A 27,730-nucleotide genomic window follows, 5' to 3' on the forward strand; every position below is an offset into this window, starting at 1 on the left:
GGCAAATGTTCATGCTAAAAATATAATGTGGTAAAAAAATAGCTGCAGGCCCAAAATGACCTGCGGGCCGCACATTGTGCACCTCTGGTACAGGGTTCCTGTGGCAAATGTTCATGCTAAAAATATAATGTTCACATGATCAAATCTATTGTTTTCGTGGCAAATATGGAGTTTTCAAGTACAAATATTGCCATTTTCTTGCTAATCTTGTTTTCTCATTGTAAAATATAATGTTCACATGGTCAATAATATTGTTTACATGGCAAATATTGTGTTTTTGAGGTAAAACGCAGCAGTTTCAAGGCAAAAAAATAAATACATTGTGTTTTCATGCAGGGCAGCACGGTGGAAGAGGGATTAGTGCGTCTGCCTCACAATATGAAGGTCCTGAGTAGTCTCGGGTTCAATCCCAGGCTCGGGACCTTTCTGTGTAGAGTTTGCATGTTCTCCCCGTGACTGCGTTGGTTCCCTCCGGGTACTCCGGCTTCCTCCCACCTCCAAGGACATGCACCTGGGGGATAGATTGGCAAAACTAAATTGGCCCTAGTGTGTGAATGTGAGTGTGAATGTTGTCTATCTGTGTTGGCCCTGCTATGAGGTGGCGACTTGTCCAGGGTGTACCCCGCCTTCCACCCGATTGTAGCTGAGATAGGCTCCAGCACCCCCCGCAACCCCGAACAGGACAAGCGGTAGAAAATGGATGGATGGATGGTGTTTTCATGCTATTGTTGGCCCTGTGATGAGGTGGCGCCTTGTCCAGGGTACAGCTACCCCGAGAGGGAGAAGCCATAAAAAGTGGATGGATGGATGTATGATGTGAAGTTGGTAGAGTGGCCGTGCCAGCAATCGGAGGGTTGCTGGTTACTGGGGTTCAATCCCCACCCTCTACCATCCTAGTCACGTCCGTTGTGTCCTTGAGCAAGACACTTCACCCTTGCTCCTGATGGCTCGTGGTTAGGGCCTTGCATGGCAGCTCCCGCCATCAGTGTGTGAATGTGTGTGTGAATGGGTGAATGTGGAAATAGTGTCAAAGCGCTTTGAGTACCTTGAAGGTAGAAAAGCGCTATACAAGTATAACCCATTTATCATTTATTATGTATTGCATTCTCAAAGGAAAATTCTAACTATAATGGCAAATGTAGTATTTTCATAGTAAAATATAATGTAAAATACAAATTGTTTTCATGGCAATTGTTGCATGTTTTTGGTACAAAAAAATAACATTGCTATGGAAAAATATAGTGTTTAATGGTCGATTAGATTAGATTAGATTTCAGTGATCCGACTTGGTCGTGTGTCTTTAGAAAAAATTGGTTTCAATAGCAGCAGTACCATATGTTTTATAATCAGACAAAAATGAAAAATAACAATATAATATGATGGAAATAAATTTATGTATAATATAACATATTACAATATTTGGCATGTGAGGTAATGTTTGCTGTGGTCTGGAACAACATGGCACAAAAAAATTACACATCTGAAATGTGTCATGAGACATGCAAAACTAAATTATATACAAAGAGGATACAAGTAAAATATATTAAATGAGCTCAAATATACCTACAAATGAGGCATAATGATGCAATATGTACATACGGCTAGCCTAAAAAGCATATTAGCATTGATTAGCTTGCAGTCATGCACTGACCAAATATGCCTGATTAGCACTCCAACAAGTCAATAACATCAACAAAGCGCACCTTTGTGCATTCATGCACAGCATGAAACTTTTGGTGGACAAAATGAGACAAAGAAGGAGTGGAAGATTTTACACGTAAACAAACTGTTGCGTCACAGTCCACACTATGGTGAGTTAAAAAACCTCCGAAATTAGTAGGACAAAACGATGTTCACCAAATACTCATATTAAACATATTAAACAGTGGACTTTCTAACAATTGGGAAGGTTTGTGTCATGTTTGTCCTCAAACAAAAAACATACTAAAACAAAACAATTATTTTTTCCCCCATATTTTTCCGTTTTTAATCCTTTTTTAAAAAATGCTCCAGGCGGCACTGAAGAGCCGCGGGTTGCTGACCCCTGAACTATACTGTACTTGTATGGTCAAAACATGTCTTTTCGTAGTAAACTATAGTGTTTTTTTCTGGAGAATAGAGCCTTGGAGGAAGTGGGAAACACTTAGCTTCCATAATTAAGTCCCATAAACAAAGTGTAATATACTTATATGCTTAACCTTTTGTGCTATTATTTGATATCATTTTAACGAGCAGGGGTACCTGATGTTACGGCCGGCGAAGGTACTGCGCATTTTAGTACAACTCCTCGGTGAGCCGCCGTGCTGAAACGCTCGCACAATCAAAGTGGACAATGGGAAACATTCCACGTGTTGACACAAGATAAAATTCCAGGGCAGGACAGCGACCTGTCAGCGCCCACGGAGGAAGGAAGCCAGCGTGGCCGCGGCGAAGGTGCAGACCTGAAAAAGAAACGTTCTTTCCGCTGGCCAGGATCAACTGATTTTCGCAAAGGACATGTCCATTAATGTCAGACGGCTGTTTAAACAACAACAAAAAGGTATTAGGAAGTGGAAAAAGTGTTGCGTTTTTATTTTGCTGCTTTTTTTTCCAGTTCATTTGAATCCATGTTTATATTGATTTTTAGCCTCCAATCATTACTTTGATTGATATTATTTTCTCATGCCCGTACATTCTCACTAACCTTTTTACCCGCAGCTAAGATTTTCCCCCTCCTCCTCATTTGGTATGAATAAATCATCCGCATTGAGTCTGGTAATAAGAACAAATCTGGGCTATTCTAGGTCACACTCACTTGCACCCATTTTATGAAGTCACACAATGAATGTTGGATTTGCTTCTTTTGCAGCTTTCTCCATTCATTATGCAGTTATTGCTTTCATGCATTAGTGACACTGCTTAGTCTAATTTTAACAATGACACAGTTGGCCGTTTACTATTATATTAGCTTAATATGGTGGTCGGCAACCCGCGGCTCTAGGGCCTACTGGCTCTCTGGAACTTTTTCCAAAAATGGAAAAAGATGAGGGAAAAAATATATTTTTTGTTTTAATATGGTTTCTGTGGGAGGACAAACATGACACAAACCTCCCTAATTGTTATAAAGCACATTGTTTATGTTAAACATGCTTCAGTGATTAGAGACTATTTGGCGAGCGCCGTTTTGCCCTACTAATTTTGGCGGTCCTTGAACTCACCATAGTTTGTTTATATGTACAACTTTCTCCGACTTTCTAAGACGTGTTTTATGCCACTCCTTTTTTGTCTCATTTTGTCCACCAAACTTTTAATGTTGTGCGTGAATGCACAAAGGTGAGCTTTGTTGATGTTATTGACTTGTGTGGAGTGCTAATCAGGCATATTTGGTCACTGCATTAGTATTGCGGTGCTATACTAATACCGGTATACCATACAACCCTAGGGTGGACTGTGGCGCAACAGTGTGTTTACATGTAAAATCTTCCACTCCTTCTCTGTCTCATTTTGTCCACCAAACATTTTATACTGTGTGTGAATGCTCTTGTTGATGTTATTGACTTGTTGGAGTGCTAATCAGGCATATTTTGTCAGTGCATGACTGCTAGCTAATCAATGCTAACATGCTATTTAGGCTAGCTGTATGTACATATTGCATCATTATGCCTTATTTGTAGGTATATTTGAGCTCAATCAATTTCCTTTAAGTCCTCTTACTTCAATTTATATTTGCATCTGTATGTAATATTGGCTGCATTTCTGATAGTTGTTTGTGTGCCATGTTGTTCCAGACCACAGCAAACGTTACCCAGCTTGCAAAGATTGTAATAAATCCATGAGAAGAAGACATTTCCTTTAACTTGGACACACACATCTATACCTTTGGCCATTCTAAGACAGTAATTTCCAGGAGTTATCTCACCCTCTGAGAAGTCTTACTAATGTTTTCCAAAGTTGTAAACATTTGTAGAATAAATATTACATTTCAACATTTCTGTCAACAAAGATTTGTGTCAGCCTGCGACACATAGTCATTTTGATAGTAGGCTAAAATAGCTAATATAGACACTTACATCATGTGTTGTCTTCATTATAACACTTATATAACACTTTTAAAGTCATTTTGATAGTAGGCCAATATAACTAATATAGACACTTACATAATGTGCTGTCTTCATTATAACACTTATATAAGGCTTTTAATTTTTTGAGGCTCCAGACAGATTTTTATTATTTTATTTTTGGTCCAATATGGCTCCTTCAACATTTTGGGTTGCCGACCCCTGGCTCAATAGGAATGAAGGAAGGAAGGAAAAAAGGAAGTTTATTGTCATTGCACAAGTACAACGAAATTTCATTTTCAGCACAGATCCGTGGGGGTATGTGTGTAAATGTGCAGTCCATGGTGTGTGTGTGTGTGTGTGTGTGTGTGTGTGTGTGTGTGTGTGTGTGTGTGTGTGTGTGTGTGTGTGTGTGTGTGTGTGTGTGTGTGTGTGTGTGTGTGTGTGTGTGTGTGAGTGTGTTATATCTCTAGGCTGAGAGTCGCTCTGCAGGCACGACGAACAGAGTTCAACTCCCCGGGTGTTGTTGATAGGGAAGCAATTTGTTGCCTCTTCGCTGCACTGCCCTCTGGGGGAATCTCGAAACAACGACCTAATAGTCGATCTGGCACTTCGGCTGCTGTGTTTTTGTGTACAAACCCCGTTTCCATATGAGTTGGGAAATTGTATTAGATGTAAATATAAACGGAATACAATGATTTGAAAATCATTTTCAACCCATATTCAATTGAATGCACTACAAAGACAAGATATTTGATGTTCAAACTCATAAACTTTATTTTTTGCAAATTATAATTAACTTAGAATTTCATGGCTGCAACACGTGCCAAAGTAATTGGGAAAGGGCATGTTCACTACTGTGTTACATGGCCTTTCCTTTTAACAACACTCAGTAAACGTTTGGGAACTGAGGAGACACATTTTTGAAGCTTCTCAGGTGGAATTATTTCCCATTCTTGCTTGATGCACAGCTTAAGTTGTTCAACAGTCCGGGGGTCTCCATTGTGGTATTTTTAGGCTTCATAATGCGCCACACATTTTCAATGGGAGACAGGTCTGGACTACAGGCAGGCCAGTCTAGTACCCGCACTCTTTTACTATGAAGCCACGATGATGTAACACGTAGCTTGGCATTGTCTTGCTGAAATAAGCAGGGGCGTCCATGTTAACGTTGCTTGGATGGCAACATATGTTGCTCCAAAACCTGTATGTACCTTTCAGCATTAATGGCGCCTTCACAGATGTGTAAGTTACCCATGTCTTGGGCATTAATACACCCCCATACCATCACAGATGCTGGCTTTTCAACTTTGCGCCTATAACAATCCGGATGGTTCTTTTCCTCTTTGGTCCGGAGGACACAACGTCCACAGTTTTCAAAAACAATTTGAAATGTGGACTCGTCAGACCACAGAACACTTTTCCACTTTGTATCAGTCCATTTTAGATGAGCTCAGGCCCAGCGAAGCCGACGGCGTTTCTGGGTGTTGTTGATAAACGGTTTTTGCCTTGCATAGGAGAGTTTTAACTTGCACTTACAGATGTAGCGACCAACTGTAGTTACTGACAGAGGGTTTCTGAAGTGTTCCTGAGCCCATGTGGTGATATCCTTTACACACTGATGTCGCTTGTTGATGCAGTACAGCCTGAGGGATCGAAGGTCACGGGCTTAGCTGCTTACGTGCAGTGATTTCTCCAGATTCTCTGAACCCTTTGATGATATTACGGCCCGTAGATGGTGAAATCCCTAAATTCCTTGCAATAGCTGGTTGAGAAAGGTTTTTCTTAAACTGTTCAACAATTTGCTCACGCATTTGTTGACAAAGTGGTGACCCTCGCCCCATCCTTGTTTGTGAATGACTGAGCATTTCATGGAATCTACTTTTATACCCAATCATGGCACCCACCTGTTCCCAATTTGCCTGTTCACCTGTGGGATGTTCCAAATAAGTGTTTGATGAGCATTCTTCAACTTTATCAGTATTTATTGCCACCTTTCCCAACTTCTTTGTCACGTGTTGCTGGCATCAAATTCTAAAGTTAATAATTTTTTATTTTTTTTTTAAAGTTTATCAGTTTGAACATCAAATATGTTGTCTTTGTAGCATATTCAACTGAATATGGGTTGAAAAGGATTTGCAAATCATTGTATTCCCTTTATATTTACATCTAACAATTTCCCAACTCATATGGAAACGGGGTTTGTACATAAATACGAAACATTCACTAGTTTATCAAATTAGTTGAATTCATCTACATTTTACACTTTACTATAGGGCTTATGATTGTTGTGGTATGCTGTAGTGCAGTGGTTCTCAACCTTTTTTCAGTGATGTACCCCCTGTGAATTTTTTTTTAAATCAAGTACCCCCTAATCAGAGCAAAGCATTTTTGATTGAAAAATTAGTTAAACAAGTAAAATACAGCAGTATGTCATCAGTTTCTGATTTATTAAATTGTGTAACAGTGCAAAATATTGCTCATTAGTAGTGGTCTTTCTTGAACAATTTGGAAAAAAAGATTGGTTTTTATTTATATTTATAAAGGATTTTTGAATTGGTGCTATTTTTAGAATATTTATAAAAAATCTCACGTACCCCTTGGCATATCTTCAAGTACCCCTAGGGGTACGCGTACCCCCATTTGAGAACCACTGCTGTAGTGCAATGCATCATACTGCAAATGTACAAAATCTAAAACCAGTGAAGTTGTCCTGTTGTGTAAATCGTAAATAAAAACAGAATACAATGATTTGCAAATCTTTTTCAACCTATATTCAATTGAATAGGCTGCAAAGACAAGATACTTAATGTTCGAACTGAGAAACTTCTTTTTTTTTTTTTTTTTTTTTCAAATAATCATTAACTTAGAATTTAATGGCAGCAACACATTGCAAAACAGTTGGGGCATTTTTACCACTGTGTTACATGGCCTTTCCTTTTAACAATACTCAGTAAACGTTTGGGAACTGAGGAGACACATTTTTGAAGCTTTTCAGGTGGAATTATTTCCCATTCTTGCTTGATGTACAGCTTAAGTTGTTCAACCATGAATTGATTAACGTGGACCCCAACTTAAACAAGGTGAAAAACGTATTCGGGTGTTACCATTTAGTGGTCAATTGTACGGAATATGTACTGTACTGTGCAATCTAATAGTAAAAGTTTCAATCAAACAATCCGGGGTCTCCGTTGTGGTATTTGACGCTTCATATGCGCCACACATTTTCAATGGGAGACAGGTCTGGACTACAGGCAGGCCAGTCTAGTACCCGCACTCTTTTACTATGAAGCCACGCTGTTGTAACACGTGGCTTGGCATTGTCTTGCTGAACTAAGCAGGGGCGTCCATGATAACGTTGCTTGGATGGCAACATATGTTGCTCCAAAACCTGTATGTACCTTTCAGCATTAATGGTGCCTTCACAGATGTGTAAGTTACCCATGCCTTGGGCATTAATACACCCCCATACCATCACAGATGCTGGCTTTTGAACTTTGCGCCTATAACAATCCGGATGGTTATTTTCCACCACTGCATCCGACGTTTGTGCAACCTACTAATAAGAGTCTCAATCAATCAATCAATCAATTCCTCTTCGTTCCAGACGACACGACGTCCACAGTTTCCAAAAACACTTTGAAATGTGGACTCTTCAGACCACAGAACACTTTTCCACTTTGCATCAGTCCATTTTAGATGAGCTCGGGCCCAGCGAAGCCCACTGCGTTTCTGGGTGTTGTTGATAAATGACTTTCACTTTGCATAGTAGAATTTTAACTTGCACTTACATATGTAGCAACAAACTGTAGTTACTGACAGTGGTTTTCTGAGCATATGTGATGATATCCTTTACACACTGATGTCGCTTTCTGATGCAGTACCGCCTGAGGGATCAAAGGTCACAGGCATTCAATGTTACGTGCAGGGATTTTTCCAGATCCTCTGAACCTTTTGATGATTTACAGACCTTAGATGGTGAAATCCCTAAATTCCTTGGAATAGCTTATTGAGAAATGTTGTTCTTAAACTGTTCAACAATTTTCTCACGCATTTGTTCACAAAGTGGTGACCCTCGCCACGTCTTTGTTTGTGAACGACTGAGCATTTCATGGAAGCTGCTTTTATACTCAATCATGGCACCCACCTGTTCCCAATTAGCCTGTTCACCTGTTGAATGTTCCAAATAAGTGTTTGATGAGAATTCCTCAACTTTCTCAGTCTTTTTTGCCACTTGTGCCAGCTTTTTTGAAACATGATGCAGGCATCAAATTCCAAGTGGGCTAATACTTGCAAACAATGACAGAGTTGTCCTGTTCAAACGTTAAATATCTTGTCTTTGCAGTCTATTCAATTGAATATAGGTTGAAAAGGATTTGCAAATCATTGTATTCTGTTTTTATTGACCATTTACACAACGTGCCCACTTTACTGGTTTGGGGTTTTTTAATAAAGAACTAGTTTAAATTATTGGCGGATATTGTTAAACTGTCAATAGCACTCACCTTAAATTAATAGAAAAATGTACAGGTAATGCATGTGATCATTATTGGTATTGGTATTGGCCGAGCTCACTCTTAGATGATTAGTATTGGAATTGGCTGCATAAAACTCTAAACGGAACATGCTTTGGTGTTGTTTAAAGTTAGTTTAGCGATGAGCATTTCTGCTCTAGACTTGCTCTCGGTGTGTAACATGTTTAGCCTTGTCCTCCAGTGATTATGCTACCTGATAATGATACTATTGATCCTAAAAAATGCAGTTTATTTTCCGTAATAGAGATAATTATTTTGTAGATTAAAGGAGTGGCTCAACACTGTTTATGCGGATACATTATTAGCTGCTAGCCTTTTAACTCGGGGACTGAGAAGGTGAATAAATATTGATCGTCATGGAAATGCATTAATTGGCAATAGCGATCACATACTTTTTAATTGAAACTGATCGGTGGCTGATTCATCAGCAGATCTTTACTTTGCTTACTCAGTTACTACTACCTAATACATCTTTCAATCAGTTCCATTTATATTCTATGGTTGTCATCACATGTTTCCTATTTAGTGTCAAAGAAAAAGCAAAAAGCCAAATTAAATTAAAACACATCTATGATGCCACTTTGGTTCTTATGTGGCTTTTTAGACCGAGTCCTTCAAATGTTGCCTCAGATTGTACAACTGTGTTCTGTTCTATGTCATATTAATATCAATATTTGCAATCTTGAGATTTAAAACCAAACCTTATCTAAATGTCCTGCTAATCTAGTTTCAGTCCTGTTGATTAAAAGATCCTTTGCTTGGTTTGCAGGCAGCACCTTCTTAGCATTTAAGTCTTCCTCTACACTCCATCGCTCCATTTAATTTTATGTAATGACACGAAATAAATCTTTAATTCAGCAGCAATAATGTTTCATAATGGAGGAGTCATTATGGCACCCAATTACAGCGAGAGATTAAGTTGGAGACATAAGCCTTTGATCGGAGTGGCTGATGAACATGGCCAGGGTTTAGTTAGACAGATGCTGGGCTAAGCTTCACGGCCTCAGCAGGCGGCGTGATGGGATCTTTGGCGTGCGGGGACGACCGGAGGCCGCCGACCGACCGGAAGCCAAATGTGCTCATTCCTGCCCGCTGACACTGGCGCTCATTTAACAACGCAACGTTTATTTCTTTCGAAGCTTATCACGGCGGTGCCAGCGCGTAATTAAATATTCTCTATAATCTTTTGTGTTCTTTTTCAGCACGCCCTGGACACCAACCTCAGCAATCTCATCAAGAGGACCAGCGAGTTGGAAACACTGATGGGCAAACTCATCCAAACGTGCCAACACGTGGAGGTGATGCTCTTTATCAACTCCACACCGACTCTTACTGTATCATCATCAATGTTTACTACATGCTCGTCTAGTCTACAACATCTATCTATTGGTTAAGTATTACCTATTTGTCAATGAGTGGGTGGTTAGATCATTTGTATTTGGTTAATAAGTTATTGTACAACACCAATACATACATTATATTCTATTACATTCTAGTTGTTTGTCATTTACTTAGTTTCCATGAGTAGTTAACTGTGTTGTAGTTAGTCAGTATGTTTCTTAGTCATTTTATTTGTCAGTTATACTATATTGCCAAATGTATTTGGCCACCTGCCTTGACTCACATATGAACTTGAAGTGCCATCCCATTCCTAACCCATAGGGTTCAATATAATAACCTTTTGCAGCAATTACAGCTTCAAGTCTTCTGGGAAGGCTGTCCATAAGGTTGCGGAGTGTGTTTATAGGAATTTTCCACCATTCTTACAAAAGCACATTGGTGAGGTCACAGACTGATGTTGGTAGAGAAGGCCTGGCTCTCAGTCTCCGTTCTAATTCATCCCAAAGGTGTTCTATGGGGTTTAGGTTAGGACTCTGTGCAGGCCAGTCAAGTTCATCCACACCAGACTCTGTCATCCGTGTTTTTTTTGGACCTTGCTTTATCATGTTGGAAGAGGAAGGGGCCCACTCCAAACTGTTCCCACAAGGTTGAGAGCATGGAATTGTCCAAAATGTTTTAATATCCTGGAACATTCAAAGTTAATTTCACTGGAATCCCAACTCCTGAAAAACAACCCCACACCATAGTTCCTCCTCCACCAAATTCGGCACAATGCAGTATAAAATGTAGCGTTCTCGTGGCAACATCCAAACCAAGACTCGTAAATCAGATTGCCAGATGGAAAAGTGTGATTGATCACTCCAGAGAAGGCGTCTCCACTGCTCTAGAGTCCAGTGGCGACGTGCTTTACACCACTGCATCCGACGCTTTGCATTGGACTTGGTGATGTATGGCTTAAATGCAGCTGCTCGGCCATGGAAACCCATTCCATGAAGCTCTCTGCGTACTGTACGTGGGCTAATTGGAAGGTCACATGAAGTTTGGAGCTCTGTAGCAACTGACTGTGCAGAAAGTGGGCGACCTCTTTGCACTATGCGCTTCAGCATCCGCTGACCCCTCTCTGTCAGTTTACATGGCCTACCACTTGGTGGCTGAGTTGCTGTTGTTCCCAACTCTTCCATTTTCTTAGAATAAAGCCGACAGTTGATTTTGGAATATTTAGGGGCAAGGAAATTTCACGACTGGATTTGTTGCACAGGTGGCATCCTATGACAGTTGGGGGCGGGGGCGTGGTTATTTACCGCTAGAATTCACCAACTCGAGTATTTCTGTCACGACTGGGTTCTTGGGTCTTGTTTCTCCAGAAGGCAACGGAAAGTTGGCGCGAGCCAGACGTGAGTTTGAATACATGATTTATTTTGACACTAATAAACTACAAAAAAAGGAAGCAAACAAAAGGCGCTCACAGCGGAGGTAACAACTTGACTATGAAAACAAAACTTGCACAATGGCAAAAACTATGAACAATAAAACAAAAACACAAACTGTGGCAATAATAAACAAAAACTTACTTGGTAAAGAACTGTGAACATGACATGAATCAGGGTGATGAAAAAGTGCGAGGACGCCAGGACGAACAACAGAAACAGACAGATTTAAATAGTGACGTGATCAGTGAAAACAGGTGCGTGACATGACAATGTGAACCAGGTGAAACTAATGGTTGACAAATAAAAGTGCACAAAAAGTCCAAAACCAAATCCGAACATGACTAAAACAAAACATAATCACAGACATGACAATTTCATATATATTTCATATATATATATGTATGTATATATATATATATATATATATATATATATATATATATATATATATATATATATATATATATATATATATATATATATATATATATATATATATATATATATATATATATATATATATATATATATATATATATGTGTGTATATATATATATATATATATATATATATATATATATATATATATATATATATATATATATATATATATATATATATATATATATATATATATATATGTATATATATATATATATATATATATATATATATATATATATATATATATATGTGTGTGTATATGTATATATATACATATACACATATACACATGTATGAAATACTTGACTTTCAGTGAATTCTAGCTATATATATATATATTTATTTTATTTACATAAAATAAATACTTGAATTATCTATCCATTAGATGGCAGTATTGTCCTGTTTGACTTCTCTGTTCATGACTGAGAAATCATTTCGGCCACTGTGTTCAATGGAGAAGTCTGTTCTACATATTTACAGGCAACATACATACACCTTCCCCTTCGAACTGTCCTGGATGAACTGAAATTCTTGTTTCCATTCGTTTTGGAACTTGCAAGCGTATTTATATTGTGGGAAAGTGGACGTGAGAATAGGCTGTCCCCACTCTGTCTCAGGTCCGCATTGAGCTGGAGGGGGCTGAATACCGGGAGTTTGTCGGGAGAAGGGAGGTTGTCGGGAGAGGCGCTGAATAACGGGATTCTCCCGCTAAAAACGGGAGGGTTTGCAAGTATGGTCAGAATTGGTAAGTTAGTTAGTCAGCTGGTGAGAATGTTTTTCAGTTGGTCAGTCACTCAGTTATTCTATCAGTTAGTTGGTTAGTCAGTATGTTACTTTTTCAGTCATCTAGTCAGTTTCAGTGGTTACATCATTTTTCTGTCACTCTATCGGTTACTCAGTTAATTAATCATTTAGTTTTGATGGTTAGTTAGTTCATTTTCTGCTTAGTAAGTTTGTTTATCAGTCAGTCACTCAGTTATCATATCAGTTTGTTGGTTAGTCTGTTACCTTTCCAGTAATCTAGCCAGTTTCAGGAGTTGGATATGTTTTCTGTCACTCAGACAGTTTGTTAGTTACTTAGTCATTTTGATGTTTATTTAGTTAGTTAGCTGCTTATTAGGTTTTTTTTTTCAGTTTGTAAGTCATTCAGCTATATTCGTTAGTTGGTAAATTTGTTATTTGTTATTTTTCTGTCACTCAGTCTGTTATGTCAGACAGCTACGTGGTTAGTTAATTAGTAAATTAGTTGTTAGTCAGTCAGTTTGTCATTTAATCAGCTAAATGGGCCTGATAAGCTAGTCAGTCTTAGTTCTTAGTTCTTCAGATTCAGTAGTCAGATATTTTTTCTGTTACCCAGTTGGTTAGTTTGTTCCTTGGTCAATCAGTTAGGTGGTTAATTAGTTCATTAATAAATACATTACTTTTTAGTCAGTCAGTTTTTCATTTAATTAGCTAAATAGTAACTTAGTTAGTCTTATTTGCCTTGTCAATTTCAGTAAATGGATACATTTTTTGTCACCCATTTGCGATTAGTTAGTTAGTCAGTAATTTGGATGGTTAATTAGTTTGCCAATTAGAAGATATTTTAGTCAGTTTGTCAGTTTTTCAGTTATTCTATCAGTTAGTCGGTTTGTCAGTCTGTTATTTGTCAGTCATCTAGTTAGTTTCAGTAGTTGTATAAAATTAATAGTTTTTTTCAGACATTTAGGTGGTTAGTTGGTTGGTAAGTAAATATTTGTAGTCAGTTTTTAATTTCATTAGCTGAATAGTAAGTTATTTTGTCCATGCAATTGACAGACAGTAAGTTTGTATGTCAGTCAGTTAACCAAGTAGTTGTTTAGTTGGGTTTTTCGTCAGTTAGTTAGCTTGTCAGTGAGTCAGTCAGTCAGCAGGTTAGTAACTTTGTAAGTTTGTTATATATAGTTTTTCAGTTATTTCCCTTTCAGTAAATCAATTACAGTGGTTACTCAGTGTCAGTCAGTTTGTTCTTCAGTTAATCAGTTATTATTGAGTTAGGTAGTCAGTAAATTATTAGGTTTGTTTGTTTGACATCATTTTTCTTCTTTAGACAGCAGCTTAGTTGAGACTGAATGCCTCTGCTGGGTGCAGACAAGTAGTGCACTCCATCCCGATTCAGTTGCTTCATGATGATCTTTAGAAGATTTATCGACCATGCATTCCACACTTAAGAATTCTTAACTCTTCTGCCAGCAATGTTGTAGAAGTGAAAATGACTCAAGGTAAACTCTTGTGTTTGCTTGTTTTGCTTCCCCTTGGAATGAGCAGAAATTCAATTGCATTATCGGTAGTCTAAGCCAGCCGAGTCTCTTGTGTGGGATTTGTGTAGGCTAAACTACACTTGACTTGACTACACTCCATTATTGACTGTTGATTATCTGGACGTGTCTGGCCATGTCTAGATAAACGCTTCCAGGCAAGAAAACAAGCTGCTGGAGGAGTGTGACCTACTGATCAATATCATACAGCAGAGGCGGCAAATCATCGGTACCAAGATAAAGGAGGGAAAGGTACAGTTTGTCACTGTTTGTATCTTGATAACCTTGCAACCCTCTGGCAAGATGAGAATCTGCAGCTTCGCACCAGAACAGACTGTTCTGTTGGAACACTGCATGAAAAAATGATATATGGCTGATATGTTATCTGCAATTTAATTTGGCCAAGATTTTTGTCAATTCGCTTTTGTCCAATTAGACTGTGCGCCTGAGGAAGTTAGCCCAACAAATAGGCAGCTGCAAGCAGTGCATCGAGAGGTCGTCCTCGCTCATCACTCAGGCTGACCACACCCTCAAAGAGACGGATCACACTCGCTTCCTTCAGTCGGCCAAAAGCGTCTGTGAGCGGTGAGAGGACGCCAAGACCACCCTTGGCAAAGTTTTAAAATGTCTTATTGTGCATCCTTCTTTTACTGACAACAGAGTCTCCATGGCAACAACGTCCTCTCAGATCTTGCTACCGGAAATAAACCTGAATGACACCTTTGACACTTTCGCCCTGGACTTCTCAAGGGAGAAGAAAATGTTAGAGGGTTTAGATTATCTCACAGGTAAGTCTTTGTGAAGTTCAACACTTTTGTTGCTTTTTTAATACTTCATTATGGTCAATTATTAACAATTTAATATTACGTAACACAGCAGCAACAACAGAACCAATGTTGTAATACATGTACATGCTTGGTTAGCATTAATATTGCAGATGACTTAGTTGTAAACAGCAATTGTAACACGCATTAGCCGGATAGCGCAACCAATATTTTAAAGCAATTGCAAAGGTAGATAAATGATCAGAATCAGAATCAGAAACAGAAACAGAAATACTATATTAATCCCCGAGGGGAAATTAAGATTTTCTGCACAATCCCATTCAAGAGCAGACAAACAATACAGGGAGACAGAACAGGATCGCTGATCTGCAAACTTCTGGCGCCCCTTGCAAAAAAGGTGAGGAACAGGTAAACGCTGGGGGGAGTGAGAAAAAAAAAATCAACTAATAACATACATTGCGCAAACAAGATTGCACCATGCACAGACAAGAAACCAAACAAAAACATAATTTCAACACCCACACACTGTGGTGGCCTCTGCGGTGTTCCACACCATCGTCTGCTGGGGTGGGGGGAGCATGGCCAGAGACAGGAGCAGACCCAACAAAGCAACCAAGAGAGCCGACTCCACCATCGGCCGCCCACTAACTCTCGGTCAGTGTCCAGTCCACATAGATGAGTGAGGATTCAGCTAGCTTATGTTGCCATGCTGTACGAAATCTGCCTGAGCCCTTCAGAATCAACAATGCGGGCATCTATGCACTGTAAGTGAACGGGCACATACAGTTGATAGACAGTTGAGATCAATCAGATGAACCAATCAGATCACGAGTTGTTGTCAGTGAGGCCTTCTAGCTTGCCCCACGTTGAACGTGACATTTACGCGTCCTGTGATTGGATACTCATCGGGACCGTTAGCGGATGAATTTGAGAACACATACAGTTGATAGACAGTTGCGATAGCCAATCAGATCACAAGTTGTTGACAGTAGCCTATCCAAGTAGCCTGATGTTAACGAGATTGTGATTGGATACTCATTTGCCATTCCAAAGTGAGTATCCAATCACAAGTTTCAATTTAGCAGGAAGCAGGAAGTGTTGCACCGTAGCCATACCAGAGAAGGAGAACAAAACATTGATTAGGTGGCAGATATATATTTGCAAGACCATTTTCAAGAAGGATATTTAAAGACAAACTATACCTTGTGAGACAATGTCGGCCAACCCCGGAAGCTAGATCGGCTGTTCTCGTGATGAAATGGGGAAATGCACGCCATTTCCACTCGAATAAGCCGACGACGAGGTGTACCAACTGACTTATACGGCGTCGAATAGTAAGTTCAAATATGACATTTTTTCACTTTTAATTTAATTTTTGCAATTTAAATTTTGACAGTACCACATAAGATATGTTTTAATTTCTGATGCGTTTTAATTTATTTTTAAATGCGCCAGAAAATAACATGTTTTGTACACTGTTGATGTGAGTCAATGCTCAGTAGTGCGTAAATGTGTTCCTGTATAGTATTTCTCCAGCAATGGTCATGTGGTGACATAAATAATGGTATTTTGAGAGGTGAGCCTAGGTGGGAAACGCACGGCCCGCCACTGATTGAGTGTAACATATACAGTACTTTCAAAGGGTTGATGAATCTGTAATCCACCAACTTCCCCACTCGGTAGCGCTTTCAATTTTGCATCAATCCCCCATGGTAGCGCAGCTTATTGAAAATCATGTATTTCTACCTCAAAGTCAGCTGGGATAGGTTCCATCTTACCAATGACCCTGAAATGGATTAGTACTAGCAACAGACTGCTTTTTGTTGCACAGCAACAAAGGAATAAATCTTCCATAAGACGTCTGAACGGATATATTGTGACAGTTTACAAGTTTTACTCAACCCCTCCACTTTAGTAGAGGTTGAAAAATAGGTTATAATTGTAAATATGTAAATGTGAAATGTGTTTATGTGTCTGTGTTGAATTTACGAGATTGTAACTGCATCTGAATTACACTTGTTAGCTGCTTAAAAAGAACACAAAAGACTTGATGCTAATAAGCACCACTAATCCCTGTGACTAATTGTTTTTTGTTTGCTATTTTTACCCTCGCGCGGAGCAAAGCCAGCTCATCTTTGATGCTAATCTCTCAACAACATTTGTTTTGTTTTGTTTTTGTTTTCCGGCTACAGCGCCAAATCCACCGGTAATCCGAGAGGAATTATGCACGGCTTCATACGACACCATCACAGTTCACTGGACGTCAGATGATGAGTTCTCCGTCGTGTCCTATGAACTTCAGTACGCCATCTTCACCAGTCACTGCAATGTCGTCAGTAAGTCTGTTGTTGTGTTATTTCCCGGTGCCGCCACCAAGTGCAAAAGCGCAATGGAAAGATATATTGTTTTGTTGATACACATTTTGTTTGTTAAAGGGAATACACCAAAAAAACCACACCACTTTTGGAGTGGAACTGTGCAAAAACTGTTGACTGTTTAAGCAGTACAGATCACATACACTATATTGCCAAAAGTATTTTGCCACCCATCCAAATGATCAGAATCAGGTGTCCTAATCACTTGGCCCGGCCACAGGTGTATAAAATCAAGCACTTAGGCATGGAGACTGTTTCTACAAACATTTGTGAAAGAATGGGCCGCTCTCAGGGGCTCAGTAGTTTCCAGCGTGGAACTGTCATAGGATGCCACCTGTGCAACAAATCCAGTCGTGAAATGTCCTCGCTCCTAATAATTCCAAAATCAACTTATTATAAGAAAATGGAAGAGTTTGGGAACAACAGCAACTCAGCCACGAAGTGGTAGGCCACGTAAACTGACAGAGAGGGGTCAGCGGATGCTGAAGCGCATAGTGCAAAGAGGTCGCCGACTTTCTGCACAGTCAGTTGCTACAGAGCTCCAAACTTCATGTGACCTTCCAATTAGCCCACGTACAGTATGCAGAGAGCTTCATGGAATGGGTTTCCATGGCCGGGCAGCTGCATCCAAGCCATACATCACCACGTCCAATGCAAAGCGTCAGATGCAGTAGTGTAAAGCACGTCGCCACTGGACTCTAGAGCCTTCTCTGGAGTGATGAATCACGCTTTTAAATCTGGCAATTTAATGGACCAGTCTGGGTTTGGAGGTTGCCAGGAGAACGCTACATTTCGGACTGCATTGCTACGAGTGTGAAATTTGGTGGAGGAGGAATTATGGTGTGGGGTTGTTTTTCAGGAGTTGGGCTTGGCCACTTAGTTCCAGTGAAAGGAACTTTGAATACTCCAGGATACCAAAACATTTTGGACAATTCCATGCTCCCAACCTTGTGGGAACAATTTCAAGCTGGCCCCTTCCTCTTTCAACATGACTGTGTACCAGTGCACAAAACTTGACCTCAGCATGGAGAGAATAATCAACATACTCAACAATGTCCCGACCACATGATTTCACAGACAAGGACTATGAAAGGTTTTTTGGGGCTGAAAACAAGACAGAGGCTCAGCGGTACCCTCCTGAGGTACTAGAGACATTGATGTGGGGGCCAAGTAGCTTTCTGGTCTTTTTCTCCCAGTAAGGTCAAGAGTCAAACGGTCCTCCATCAAACCAGTGACGGCGTCTGGAATCTGCTTTCTGAAGGGGCGGCTTTGGCTGAAGCTGTGTGACTGTGAAGGCGCAGCTACGTTCACCAAGACCGCCACTTCCTGTCCTTCGTCTAGTGAGATCTCCGCTGCCAGCTACCCGCCCAGCCCGGCTGCCGCCTCCCACAACTGGAGTGGGTCTACCGCAGGTGCCACCTGCAACTCCAGTGGGTCTGCTGCATTCACCACCCACAACTCCAGTGGGTCTGCCGTAGTCGCCATCATCCTCTCCAGTGGGTCTGCCGCAGACGCTGCCTGACAGTCCGGATGTTTTTAAAGGGTTTTATAGGCAGAATAGAGCAGCTCCCATAGGCTCCATTGCAAGCGGACTTTTGATCACATTTATTTATTATTTAGAATGTATTAAAAAAGAAAACAAATATGTATTATTGTCTTACATAAATATTGTGAATCATAGGCAAAACTCCCCAAAAAAGTGCAGTTCCCCTTTAAAAACAATACAATTAGTTGTGGCCTAGGACTGAATCTCAAGCAGAAACAAATGAAATACAAATGCATTAAGAGGACATTTTATTTCACTTTTATTAGAATTTATTCATAATCTGAGATGACACTTTTGGATTGTATTCTTTGTTTTCCTGTGTTTGGTATCATTTCATGTCCTAAAGCTTTTATTTTGGTAGTATTTCCTGTTTGGTCTCATTGTTTTGTAGCACCTTTATTTTGCCTGCCAGCACACCTGTTCCTCATTGTCAATTAATTAAATGTGTTCCACCTTGTTCCCTCCTTCAGTGCTGGTTCATTATCTAGCGTATTCCACAGTGTTTTGTTGATTCTTGATTTCCTACTCGACCCGTGTCATGTTGCTTCTGCCTGGTAGTTAATTAAATCACCTTCTGCCTGCACGTCGCTTGCCTTCTCTGCATCTTGGGAGCAACATATTATTACATTATTATTACATTATTAGAAAACTCCTTCGCTATTACATTATTATTACATATGTTTTGTATTATTATTGCATTATTACATTATTAATACTTTATTAACAACCTATTTTTACAACTCCTGCATTAGTATTGTTTTATTAATTACATTGATAATGCAATAATAATATAAAAATATGTAATCATAATGGAATAATGTATCAAACATCATTCCATTATTATTACATATGTTATATTGTTATTGCATCATTACAGTATTATTACTTTATGAATAACCTGTTTTTACAACTCTCGCATTAAGACATTATTATTACTTCATTATAACATTGATACATTATTCCATTATTATCCCATTATTATTACATCAACACATTATTATATCATCGCATTATGATATTATTATTACAACTTCTGCATTATTACTATTATATTGCATGCACGCCAACAGCCGACATGCGGCATTGTCGCATTAAAAAAAGAGTTAAACCTTATGATTTAAGCTGTATGTTTTGTTTTTACTTCTATACAGCACTCATTGAAATCCAAAATATTAATATTTTTTTAAATTAGATAAGTTGAAAAATACCTCTATTATATTTATGAAGCTCATTTATACATATAAAAAATAACAGCATCATATACTTGTCTTTCACAACAATCACTAATAACTCAGTGTTATTGTCTTATTTTTGATTGGTTAGGTAAAATATTAATAGGGATGTGTAAGTGAGGAACCAAATGTGGTCCCTTGCTTTGCTACTTGCAAGATCCATTCATCTACTGCCTCATTCTTGACAGATTGCCAATTGCAGAAACTGACACCACCACATTGCGGTTGAAGAGTCAAATACAAATACAGGTCCACCCCCCCCCCCACCCCCCTCCCCTCATTTTTGTTATTAGTGCAATCTTATATGCTCTATATCGTGTGCTATTATAGTTTTATTTTGATTTTTTTTTTAGCCATCTTTCTTTATAATCTTTCTTTATAATCACAATTTTTAAAGGCAGGTTTGCTTGGCTTGTGTTTCTGTAGCGTTATAGGTTTGATCGACCTATCGCATGGTATTTCTTTGTGTCTTGCATTTGGACCCACCAGCCCCCTCTGAAGGAAGCAGTGCAAAACCAATGAGGCGTTTATGCTGGACAATGTGAGAAGAATTTGAGTGGGGACTTTAAGTTGGAGCTTTGGAGGCTTTTTACCACAGTACTTACAAAACCCAAAACCAGTGAAGTTGGCACGTTGTGTAAATCGTAAATAAAAACAGAATACAATGATTTGCAAATCCCTTTCAACCTATATTCAAATGAATAGGCAGCAAAAACAAGATAATTAACATTCGAACTGGAAAACGTTGTTATTTTTTGCAAATATTAGCTCATTTGGAATTTGATGCCTGCAAAATGTTTCAAAAAAGCTGGCACAAGTGGCAAAAAAGACTGAGAAAGTTGAGGAATGCTCATCAAACACTTATTTGGAACGTCCCACAGGTTAACGGGATAATTGGGAACAGGTGGGTGCCATGATTGGGTATAAAAGCAGCTTCCATGAAATGATCAATCATTCACAAACAAGGATGGGGCGAGGGTCACCACTTTGTGAACAAATTTGTGAACAAATTGTTTAAGAACAACATTTCTCAACCAGCTATTGCAAGGAATTTAGGGATTTCTACGGTCCGTAATATCATCAAAAGATTCAGAGAATCTGGAGAAATCACTGCATGTAAGCAGCAAGGCTGAAAACCAACATTGAATGCCCGTGACCTTCGATCCCTCAGGCGGTACTGCATCAAAAAGCGACATAAGTGTGTAAAGGATATTACCACATGGGCTCAGGTACACTTCAGAAAACCACTCTCAGTAACTACAGTTTGTCACTACATCTGTAAGTGCAAGTTAAAACTCTACTATGCAAAGTGAAAAACATTAATCAAGAACACCCAGAAATGAGCCTGAGCTCATCTAAGATGGAGTGATGCAAAGTGTAAAAGTGTTCTGTGGTCTGACGAGTCCACATTTCTAATTGTTTTTGGAAACTGTGGACGTTGTGTCCTCCGGAACAAAGAGGAAAAGAACCATCTGCATTGTAATAGGCGCAAAGTCCAAAAGCCAGCATCTGTGATGGTATGGGGGTGTATTAGTCCCCAAGGCATGGGTAACTTACACATCTGTGAAGGCACCATTAATGCTGAAAGGTAGATACAGGTTTTGGAGCAACATATGTTGCTATCCAAGCAATGTTATCATGGACGCCCCTGCTTATTTCAGCAAGACAATGCCAAGCCACGTGTTACAACAGCTTCATAGTAAAAGAGTGTGGGTACTAAACTGGCCTGCCTGTAGTCCAGACTTGTCTCCCATTGAAAATGTGTGGCGCAGTATGAAGCGTAAAATACCACAATGGACACCCCAGACGGTTGAACAACTTAAGCTGTACATCGAGCAAGAATGGGAAACAATTCCACATGAAAAGCTTCAAAAATTGGTCTCCTCAGTTCCCAAACGTTTACTGAGTCTTGTTAAAAGGAAAGGCCATGTAACACAGTGGTAAAAATGCCCCTGTGCCAACTTTTTTGCAATGTGTTGCTGCCATTAAATTCTAAGTTAATGATTATTTGCGAGAAAAACAAGTTTAGTTTCTCAGTTCCGACATTAAATATCTTGTCTTTGCAGTCTATTCAATTGTATATAAGTTGAAAATAATTTGCAAATCATTGTATTCTGTTTTTATTTACGAATTACACAACGTGACAACTTCACTGGTTTGGGGTTTTGTACGTTATGCTCAAATCTTGTATTCAGTGTCAGTCACCTTCTATGTTTCTCTGCTGCAGGTTTGTGTAATTCCGCTGACAGCTGGATGATCGTGCCGAACATCAAACAAAACAACTACACAGTCCACGGCCTCCAATGCGGTACCAAGTACGCCTTCATCGTAAAAGCCATCAACCAGGCCGGTAGCCGTAGCAGTGAACCAGGGAAACTCAAGACCAACAGTATGTCTGCAATACACAATACATATTTCTATAAACCTAATTACTGGTTTTGTCTTAAGGTCAACCTTTCAAACTGGATCCAAAGTCCGCTCATCGGAAGTTAAAGGTTTCCCATGACAATCTGACGGTGGAGAGGGATGAGACGTCGTCAAAGAAGAGCCACAGTCAAGACCGATTTACCAGCAACAGCAGCTACGGCGTCACGGGGAACGTTTATATCGACAGCGGACGCCATTACTGGGAGGCTCTGATAGGAGGAAGCACATGGTGAATACACTTCTGTTTCTAGTGTTAGTCTGACGGGAAATTCCTGTTCACTTTGCAACCAAGCCACTACTACTGTATATATTGTTTTGATTAACTTGGTCCAACCAAGTTGACTCTGTTTGCTCCCGTATTAACCAGCACCTGCACTTTTTAAGGAGCCTCAGGGTCCACGGTGTGGCAAGAATTATCACGATGTTGTTGTAAAGTATAAGGCAAACATTGAATCTGTCATCTGTTACGGCATCTCCACATAGTTTGGAAATCTGTCTGTCAAACTCAAAACCCAACTTCAAAACCTTATCAAGAGGGCTGGTAAAATAATTGGCATTCAGCCCCCTTGTTCCCCTCAAGAAATATTCGACAAGACCATGAGGAAGCAGGGTCTTAAAATCCACCACATAGGGAAATTGTGTTGATGCCAAATGGTAAATGGTACAGAACAGCAACATACAAACTCAACAGGTATAGATTTTCCTTTGTCCCACTGGCAATCAAAGCACTTAACAACTGAAAACTACTGTAATAACCGAATGCAATAATAAGGAGTGCGATATTGGGATAGTGCAATACGGTAGGTGTGCAATACGGGGGGGGGATGTAATGTGTGGTCTCATAACTAAATGATATACCTGCGCACTGTTCACTGTCGTCACTGTATTGTTGGATGAACTGTATGTATGTATGTATGTATGTATGTATGTATGTATGTTTGTATGTAGCGGGGGGTGTATATTGTAGCGTCCCGGAAGAGTTAGTGCTGCAAGGGGTTCTGGGTATTTGTTCTGTTGTGTTTATGTTGTGTTTCGGTGCGGATGTTCTCCCGAAATTTGTTTGTCATTCTTGTTCGGTGTGGGTTCACAGTGGAGCGCATATTTGTAACAGTGATAAAGTTGTTTATACGGTCACCCTCAGTGTGACCTGTATGGCTGTTGACTAAGTATGGCTTGCATTCACTTGTGTGTGTGAAAAGCTGTAGATATTATGTGATTAGGCTGGCACGCAAAGGCAGTGCCTTAAAGGTTTATTGGCGCGCTGTACTTCTCCCTATGTCCGTGTACCACTCCGTACAGCTGCGTTTTAAAAAGTCATACATTTTACTTTTTGAAACCGATACCAATAATTTCCAATATTACATTTTAAAGCATTTATCGGCCGATAATATCGGCAGTCCGATATTATCGGACATCTCTAATTATTATTATTATAATCCTATCAAGTAGTACTTCATAGTAGCTCTCATAGGTTGTTTTTCCCGATATGTAAATGTACTCACATGTTAATGTGCAATTTAATTTGTTTGGCGCCTCTCAGTTTGAGTGCCAACCTGACTGGTAGGAATGTGAACGATTCAATAACTTACAATTCAATTCGATTCCGGTTTGTGGGTTGACGATTCAATTTAGAATCGATTCAACACGATTCCTGTCTCAAACCAATTCTCGCAATATATTACCGTTATTTGGAATTTTAATTATAATTATTTATAATCACAAAAAAAAATATTGCAACAATAATGTATATACGCAGATTTATTTTGAGTCTACATGCGCTTTTACTTTAACCATAGATGGTTACCTGAAGGGCTCGGGTTGTACGGTCAGTGGTCAGATCAATGCCTACACCAGTGCGAAGATGAGTGAGGAGACTGTGCCTGGTGTGCTCTCTGGCAAATTTCACTTGAAAATAAACCCTGACTGGTCTTTGGATAAAATTGTTGGCAATTTTGAGTAAATAAATTAAATGCATTCAAGTAAAACATTTTAAAAGATGTCACTGAATGACATTCTGACAACAAAATTGCATTTCTGTCCAAATACTGGGATCTGTTTTCTGTACATTTAGACCATGCTGGCAAGTAATAACCTGTGATTAATAATGATTAATGCACATTTAAAATTGTGAATAATCAGATTTTTTTTAAATAATCAATTGACAACACTAACATATGTTTTTTATTACTTTCGAACATGTTGAAAAGAGAAACTGGAAATTGTGATGTATCATGTTGTATGCTTGCATGTTCGAAATAAACTCAAACTCAAACTCAAACTTTTCAAAACAGGTTAAATGGTTACAAAAACTCCTCTTGACTGCTGACGTATGAGGTATACGCACAGCAAGTAAGTGCAGAGATGGTCTAAAAAACATGTTTTTAAAAACCCATTCTTCTAAATTTCAAATGTATTCAGAATTGCAATAAATATGAATCATAATTCAGATGTGATGGAAAATTGTATTTATATATATATATATATATATATATATATATATATATATATATATATATATATATATATATATATATATATATAATAGATAGATAGATAGATAGATAGATAGATAGATAGATAGATAGATAGATAGATAGATAGATAGATAGATAGATAGATAGATAGATAGATAATAATTATTATGAATCATAATTCAGATGTGATGGAAAATAAATTGTATATACATACACTGTATACTTAATTTCACCTCTGGGATGAATAAAGTGTTTCTGATTCTGATATATACAGTACAGACCAAAAGTTTGGACACACCTTCTCATTCAAAGTGTTTTCTTTATTGTCATGACTATTTACATTGTTGATTGTCATTGAAGGCATCAAAACTATGAATAAACAAATGTGGAGTTATGTACTTCACAAAACAAGGTGAAATAACAAATAATTTTATGACATTTTCCTGTAAAGTTATATATTTTTTTTACTCTCATATCATTTTCCCAAGACTTCAGCTGAACATTGTTTTTTCTTGTAAAAATAAAACACTTTTTTCTACACCATATTACAACATTATTTTTATAATTAAACTACTCAGTGGCCTAGTGGTTAGAGTGTCCGCCCTGAGATCGGTAGGTTGTGAATTCAAACCCCGGCCGAGTCATACCAAAGACTATAAAAATGGGACCCATTACCTCCCTGCTTGGCACTCAGCATCAAGGGTTGGAATTGGGGGTTAAATCACCAAAAATGATTCCCGGGCGTGGCACCGCTGCTGCCCACTGCTCCCCTCACCTCCCAGGAGGTAAACAAGGGGATGGGTCAAATGCAGAGGACAAATTTCACCACACCTAGTGTGTGTGTGTGACAATCATTGGTACTTTAACTTTAACTGAAAACATGTTTTATATTCTAGTTTCTTCAAAATAGCCACCCTTTGCTCTGATTACTTTTTCGCACAGTCTTGGCATTATCTCGATGATTATTTGTCGTTATTTATACTTTCTGAATAAATGAGTTGATAATGTTCATCAGTCAACTCATTGGTGTTAATTTTCAATCTATCAAGATAAAAAAAGTATATCAAAATCAAATTACAGGATGTTATTTATGTAGTTTGATCAATTTCCTCGACTGATGTACTAACATCATGTGGTTTATTTTGTACATATTTATCATCATCTACAAAGATACAAATAATTGTTATTGCGACATCTAGTGGACACATTTAGAACAGCTGTTTCTTTCATTCAAAAATTCCAGGTTAATTTTTTTACTCAGCAAACTCATCCCGCGTGTCGGATAAAATCTGTTCAAGGGCCTGATCCGTACGTCTGACACCCCTGGAATAAAGGATACCATGACTGATGCGTTCAATGGCGCATGAAAAACTGCCCAAATCGAGTCAAGCACTGTAGACCTGTGAGTGTCATCCAGTAAAAATCTATTCATGCCATTGTCTTTTCTTCCTTGGAGGTTTGCCGTGGGCATCGCCTACAAATCGGCACCGAAACACGAATGGGCGGGCAAGAACTCCGCCTCCTGGGTACTGTCCCGCTGTAACAACTCATGGGTGGCCCGTCACAACGGCAAGGAGACCCCCGTCGAGCCTTCGCCCCACCTGCGGCGTCTCGGCGTGCTGTTGGACTACGACTCTGGCTTCCTGTCTTTCTACGACGCCGTGGGCTCCCAGCACTTGTACACGTTTGACATCGCCTTTGCACAGCCCGTCTGCCCCGTGTTCAACGTGTGGAACCGATGTGTCACCATCCTCACCGGGCTGCCCATCCCGGATCACCTTGAGGGGACAGAGTCCAACAACTGACAGGACCACATTGTTGCAAACCTTTTCGGGGGGAATCGAACTCAAACTTTGCATTATTTCCAAGCGTTTTACTTTGCACATGTATGTTGTACATTATTCTGCTGGATCGTTTCAAGGGATTGTGACATTTCTTTTATAAAAAATAGAATTTCTGCTGTGTTGTATATTTCATTTGTGCATTTTTTTTATCCATTTATGTGTCAATGTGCTGTTTCTGGAACGCTGTGTGATAAATGTATATTTTTGATATGTGTGTTGCACTTTGGGAAGACACAAGGAGTGTCACAATAAAAAGTATAATAAAGCCGCTTGAAAAAGAGAATTTAATTTTTCACTGACCACTTTTTTTTAAACTGGTTTGTTCAGGTTTCAAAACACATTTTCCAGCAAAGAACAAGTGGTGGGCCTTCAGGGCCAGCAAGGCCTTCTCTGCTAACCAACATAATTAAAGATAAAAGTAATTTTTTATTTACTTTCCCTAAATGTCTAAAAGTATTCATATTCTCTTCATGTCATATTATGCTCCTTCCAGTGCTGTTGTTTTTAGGTTAGAGTTTTTATCCAATCAGAATTCAGCTAGCTTATGTTGCCATGCTGTGCGAAATCTTCCCGGGGCCTTCAGAATCAACAATGCGGTCACATACAGTTGATAGATAATTGCGATAGCCAATCAAATCACGAGTTGTTGTCAGTAAGGCCTTCTAGCTGGCCTCACGTTGAACGTGACATTTACGCGTCCTGTGATTGGATACTCACTGGTTTGAGTCGTGGCGGTGCTATGCAGTTAAGCAGAGCCACACCCAGGACCGGTAGCGGATTAATTACTTTTCAGAGATACTGTATATAAAAGTATTCATCATATTCTCTTCATGTCAGGCTTCATCCAGTGTTGCTTGTTTTTTACGTTCGAGCTTTTATCCAATCAGAAGTCAGCTGGCTTGTTGCCAGAGCTTTATGAATTCAGCCGTAGCCTTCTGAATCAACATAGTGTAAACGAACAGAACACATACAGTTGATAGACAG

At 39.1% G+C, this 27,730-nt stretch overlaps 1 protein-coding gene across 6 annotated transcripts in view; it reads left to right on the forward strand.

The window, feature by feature from the left end:
• mid1 (midline 1) overlaps nucleotides 1–27,022 on the forward strand; it is a 130,342-nt gene extending 103,320 nt beyond the window's left edge. For 5 of the 6 annotated variants that reach the window (XM_062069153.1, XM_062069155.1, XM_062069154.1 and 2 more), the window contains 8 exons: nucleotides 9,775–9,870; nucleotides 14,208–14,315; nucleotides 14,500–14,648; nucleotides 14,724–14,851; nucleotides 17,041–17,184; nucleotides 22,229–22,390; nucleotides 22,450–22,657; nucleotides 26,359–27,022. In XM_062069153.1, the coding sequence (XP_061925137.1) occupies nucleotides 9,775–9,870; nucleotides 14,208–14,315; nucleotides 14,500–14,648; nucleotides 14,724–14,851; nucleotides 17,041–17,184; nucleotides 22,229–22,390; nucleotides 22,450–22,657; nucleotides 26,359–26,707 (1,344 nt within the window). In that variant the 3' untranslated portion in view covers nucleotides 26,708–27,022. Of the gene's footprint in view, nucleotides 1–9,774; nucleotides 9,871–14,207; nucleotides 14,316–14,499; nucleotides 14,649–14,723; nucleotides 14,852–17,040; nucleotides 17,185–22,228; nucleotides 22,391–22,449; nucleotides 22,658–24,719; nucleotides 24,778–26,358 lie in introns of all 6 variants that reach the window. The other variant, XM_062069156.1, reaches the window with a different exon arrangement.
• The last annotated feature ends 708 nt before the right edge of the window (nucleotides 27,023–27,730 follow it).

The sequence above is a fragment of the Entelurus aequoreus genome, linkage group LG14 (assembly GCF_033978785.1).
Source record: "Entelurus aequoreus isolate RoL-2023_Sb linkage group LG14, RoL_Eaeq_v1.1, whole genome shotgun sequence".
Classification (NCBI taxonomy): Eukaryota; Metazoa; Chordata; class Actinopteri; order Syngnathiformes; family Syngnathidae; genus Entelurus; species Entelurus aequoreus.